The 4,497-nt window shown below is 58.1% G+C and overlaps 1 protein-coding gene across 1 annotated transcript in view; it reads left to right on the forward strand.

The window, feature by feature from the left end:
* Positions 1 to 150: 150 nt before the first annotated feature.
* TGM1 (transglutaminase 1) overlaps positions 151 to 4,497 on the forward strand; it is a 14,960-nt gene continuing 10,613 nt past the window's right edge. The window contains exons 1-8 of the mRNA XM_008069717.2: positions 151 to 460; positions 611 to 799; positions 1,774 to 2,022; positions 2,402 to 2,520; positions 2,678 to 2,785; positions 3,235 to 3,409; positions 3,827 to 3,965; positions 4,100 to 4,203. Of these exons, the coding sequence (XP_008067908.1) occupies positions 151 to 460; positions 611 to 799; positions 1,774 to 2,022; positions 2,402 to 2,520; positions 2,678 to 2,785; positions 3,235 to 3,409; positions 3,827 to 3,965; positions 4,100 to 4,203 (1,393 nt within the window). The remainder of the gene's footprint in view (positions 461 to 610; positions 800 to 1,773; positions 2,023 to 2,401; positions 2,521 to 2,677; positions 2,786 to 3,234; positions 3,410 to 3,826; positions 3,966 to 4,099; positions 4,204 to 4,497) is intronic.

Consider the following 4,497-nt stretch of genomic DNA (forward strand, 5'->3'; position numbering starts at 1 on the left):
CCCGCGGGCTCAGGCAATCCACTCACCTCAGCCTCCCAAAGGCGCGGGATTACAGGCTGAGCCACCGAGCCCGGCTAGGATGGAGGTTTCTGACTGGGCTGGCTGGAGCTACTGGGGTTAAGGAGCATCCCCTGCCTCTTCCCTATAGGCATGATGGACGGGCCTCGTTCAGACATGGGCCGCTGGGGCGGGATCCCTTTGCAGCCCCCTACCACACCTTCTCCAGAGCCAGAGCCCGAACCAGACAGACGTTCTCGCCGAAGAGGCCGTTCTTTCTGGGCTCGCTGCTGTAGCTGCTGCTCATGCCGAAATGCAGCAGATGATGACTGGGGGCCTGAGCCTTCTGGGGGTCGAGGGTCCAGCTCTGGGAGTCGAAGACCTGGCTCCCGGGGCTCAGACGCTCGTCGGCCTCCATCCCGGGGCAGCGGCGTAAACGCAGCTGGAGACGGCATCATCCGAGGTGAGTGGGCCTGACTGCTTCAGCTGAGAGCTGAAAGGCCTTAATGGAACTTGAGACTTGTCCTGGGCATCTCTAGGGTGCTGGGAGACTGATGATGGGGGCCTGGTCTCCCCATGAGGACTTCACTAACCCAGAGCTGTGGCCTTGCAGAGGGCATGCTGGTCGTGACCGCTGTGGATTTGCTGAGCTGCCGCTCAGACCAGAACCGCCGAGAACACCACACGGATGAGTTTGAATATGACGAGCTGATAGTGCGCCGTGGACAGCCTTTTGACATGGTCCTTTTCCTGACCCGTCCCTATGAATCCTCCGATCGCATCACCCTTGAGCTGCTCATTGGTCAGTGGGGCCTGGAATGGGAAGGGTAAAGGCCCTCGATTTGGTGGGGAGGGGCTGGCATTAGGGCCAGAAGGTCTTTAGGCTCCCCTCTGCCCCACGTCTCACCTCAGCCAGATAAGACAGGTGCAAGTATGCCCCTGGGAGTGTCTCAGGGAAGATCTTTGTGTTGAAGTTTTTCCCAAGGTCATCCTTCTCAAACCTCCTGGGGCATCTGTCTCACAGTATGTCCTCTTCAGGGCCTGCCTCGGCGTTTCCTTCAGCATTGCTGTCTCTTGTGTCCAGCTTTCTGAGTCTGCTCTTTCCTCAGAACGTGGCTGGTTCTCTTCTCTCTGCTTGTCCAACTCTGTCTCTTTCGATCTCTGAATCGCTGTCCCCATACCCAGGGCAGGTGCCTCCCTCACCGCGTTGCTTGGTGGCCATCAACCTCCCAGGCTGGTGATTATGCTGCTGCTGGGGGCGGGCAACTTCTCTTACCCTTTGATTAGGGCCTGACCTTGCCCACCTCAGCCTCTAATTTCCCAGGTACCCCTACCACCTCCACCAGGGATGCCCTGGGGCTCTGCAAACTGCAGCCCCAGGGAGCAGACAGGGTTGGCCTTCAGGGTCTGGACTACCCTTTCATATGGGGCAAAGAGATCTGCACCCAACCAGGAAGGCACTGCCCCTCACAGCCCAGGCACAGGGACAGTCAGGCAGAGTGTGACAATGGCCCCGGTCTCTCCTTCCCATCTCTGAGTTCATTGTCAGGGGAACAGGTTTGGGATGTTGGACTGGAGCCCTGCCCTGACATGTGGGCAAGCCTCGGGTGGGGACAGAGCTGCTCTGAGAGAGACTGTCACAGAATAAGGTGATGGCCCCATGCCAGGACACACAGTGGCTCACACATATTTTGGGTGGTGCTGGGAGAAGTCCAAGGCTCCATCTCCTCTCCTCAGGAAGGTCTCACCAGTTAATTTCCTATTTCCCCATTCTAGGAAACAATCCTGAGGTGGGCAAGGGCACTCACGTGATCATTCCAGTGGGCAAGAAGGGCAGTGGGGGCTGGAAAGCCCAGATGACAAAGGCCAGTGGGCAGAACCTGAACCTACGGGTCCACACCTCCCCTAACGCCATCATCGGCAAGTTTCAATTCACGGTTCGCACACAGTCAGATGCTGGGGAGTTCCAGTTGCCCTTTGATCCCCACAATGAGATCTACATCCTCTTCAACCCCTGGTGCCCAGGTGAGGAGCTGAGGTCAGGAGCAGAGGATGGGTGGGAGGGAAGGACAGGGCAGGGATCTGACTGGGTTCATGGGTGCCTGATCCTAGGAGAAGCCAGCCTCCCGTTGTCCAGGGAGGGGACCTAAGACCAGTGCAGAAAGGTGACCAGCCCAAAGTCTACAGCCAGCCTCACCTCTCCTGGTGAAGGGTCCTGGCTACGGCCAGCCTTCTCCCACCAACTCTGTCATGCTCCCTCTGCCCTTCCTAGAGCAGTCTTGTCAGGTTAGAAGCATCCCCTTGTTTCCTCTGTGGACATGGGTCCTGAGGAACTGGCTGAGGGATAGGTGGGGCCCCAGGAGACAGCTGGAGGGAACCAGGTATGTGTGTTCTGGGGACACAGAGGACATCGTGTATGTGGACCATGAGGACTGGCGGCAGGAGTATGTGCTTAATGAATCTGGGAGGATTTACTACGGGACTGAAGCGCAGATTGGCGAGCGGACCTGGAACTACGGCCAGGTATGGCTGGTCAGGATCATAAGCACTCAGGGACTTCCTAGAAGGGAGGAGAGGGGGGTGGGGGGGGATTGAGCAGGGCCTAGGGTTCAAGCTTGACCACCGAGGGCAGAGGTGACAGCAGCTCATTGCCACCTCTGCCTTCTGTTCCTCTTTCCAGTTTGACCACGGGGTGCTGGATGCCTGCCTGTACATCTTGGACCGGCGGGGGATGCCCTACGGAGGCCGAGGGGACCCAGTCAGTGTCTCCCGGGTCATCTCTGCCATGGTGAGCATCCTTGTGTCTCTGAGCCCTAACTGTTTGTCTGCCCACTGCTCCCTCTGACCCCCTCCACCCCCATCTTGCCCTTTCTGGATTCCTCCAGGATACCCAGCTCTGTCCTTGCCCTTGTGAAGGATATTTTGGGAAGGGGTCTCACTCCTTTTCTCTCCCTTGCCTGCCCCCTACCCCACCCCACCCATCCTGGCTGCTGTCCCAGGTCCTGTGGAATGTAGGGCCAAACCCAAAACTTGGCACACCCAGGATTCACATTCCTGCGTTGGGGTGGGGGGGGGGATGGCTCAGGGAAAGGTGGGTGTGGCTGATGTCTGGATCCTGAGGCATTGGACCCTGAGGGGTGAGGGGTGGTTGTAGGGTCAGGGGCCCGACTGGGGACCACATGGCAGGTCCTGAACCCCCCCCTCCAACTCGACCCCACCCCATCCTGTCCTGCACAGGTGAACTCCCTGGATGACAATGGAGTGCTGATTGGGAACTGGTCTGGTGATTACTCTCGAGGCACCAACCCATCAGCGTGGGTGGGCAGCGTGGAGATCCTGCTCAGCTACCTACGCACCGGCTATTCTGTCCCCTATGGCCAGTGCTGGGTCTTTGCCGGGGTGACAACTACAGGTAGTGGAGAGACTGGGACAGGAGTAGTCCGGACCCCGAAAGGAGGAGGGAGGGAAGCCAGGCTCCACCTTAAACCAACCCCATCCAGCTGTAGCTACAGCACAGGGTGCAGGCGGGGGTGGGTGATAGGCTGGCCTTAATTATCATTAATTAGTGAGAGACCTCACTAATTAACAGAGAGAGAGGCCTAAGGAAGAGGAGGGAGAAGGGACAGGTAGGGACTGAGCCAGGCAGGTGGCCTAGCTTCCTTCCCCTAACCCCAAGTGCTTTGTGGTCCAAAGGCCTCCTGACCCTGGTGACCCTGAGTCAATGCACAGCTTGACAATCCCAGTTGCCCTTCTCCCCCTGATATTCCTGACCTGATGCCTCATCCGCCCCCCATCCCTCCCCTGACCCCCAGCCCTGGCTTCTCCACAGTGCTGCGCTGCCTAGGTCTAGCTACTCGTACTGTCACCAACTTCAACTCCGCACACGACACAGACACGTCCCTCACCATGGACATCTATTTCGATGAGAACATGAAGCCACTTGAGCACCTGAACCATGATTCTGTTTGGTGAGCTGGGGCTAGACTGTCCATCCCTGCTGAAGACCAATGACCTGAGGCTCAGTCGGGGAGGGCGGGCAGGGTGGCAGCTTGCGGGGCCTTAACAGAGGCTCAGACCCAGCCTTCTCTCTGTGTCCACCCAGGAACTTCCACGTGTGGAATGACTGTTGGATGAAGAGGCCGGACCTGCCCTCAGGCTTTGATGGGTGGCAAGTTGTGGATGCCACACCTCAGGAGACCAGCAGCGGTAAAGCAGACCCTGCCTGGCCCTTGGAGCCCCCTCCCCCCCGGGGGGACCCTGCCCATCTCCTCCCACCTGGGTGGTGAGAGTGTTGGCACTGGGCTGAGCCTGAGAGCCAAACTCTGTAAACCCATGGGCTCTTAGATGGCTTGTCAACTGGTCACCGTGAGGCCATTAGCTTACATAACTATTTGCCTAAATTGTATTTGTTTTGTTTTTGTTTTTGTTTTTGTTTTGAGTTGGGATCTCACTCTGTCACCCAGACTGGAGTGCAGTGGCCGCTCCCGGCCACCGCAGCCT

Source organism: Carlito syrichta, unplaced genomic scaffold, assembly GCF_000164805.1.
Source record: "Carlito syrichta isolate Samal-C Ts95f unplaced genomic scaffold, Tarsius_syrichta-2.0.1 Scaffold312194, whole genome shotgun sequence".
NCBI lineage: Eukaryota > Metazoa > Chordata > Mammalia > Primates > Tarsiidae > Carlito > Carlito syrichta.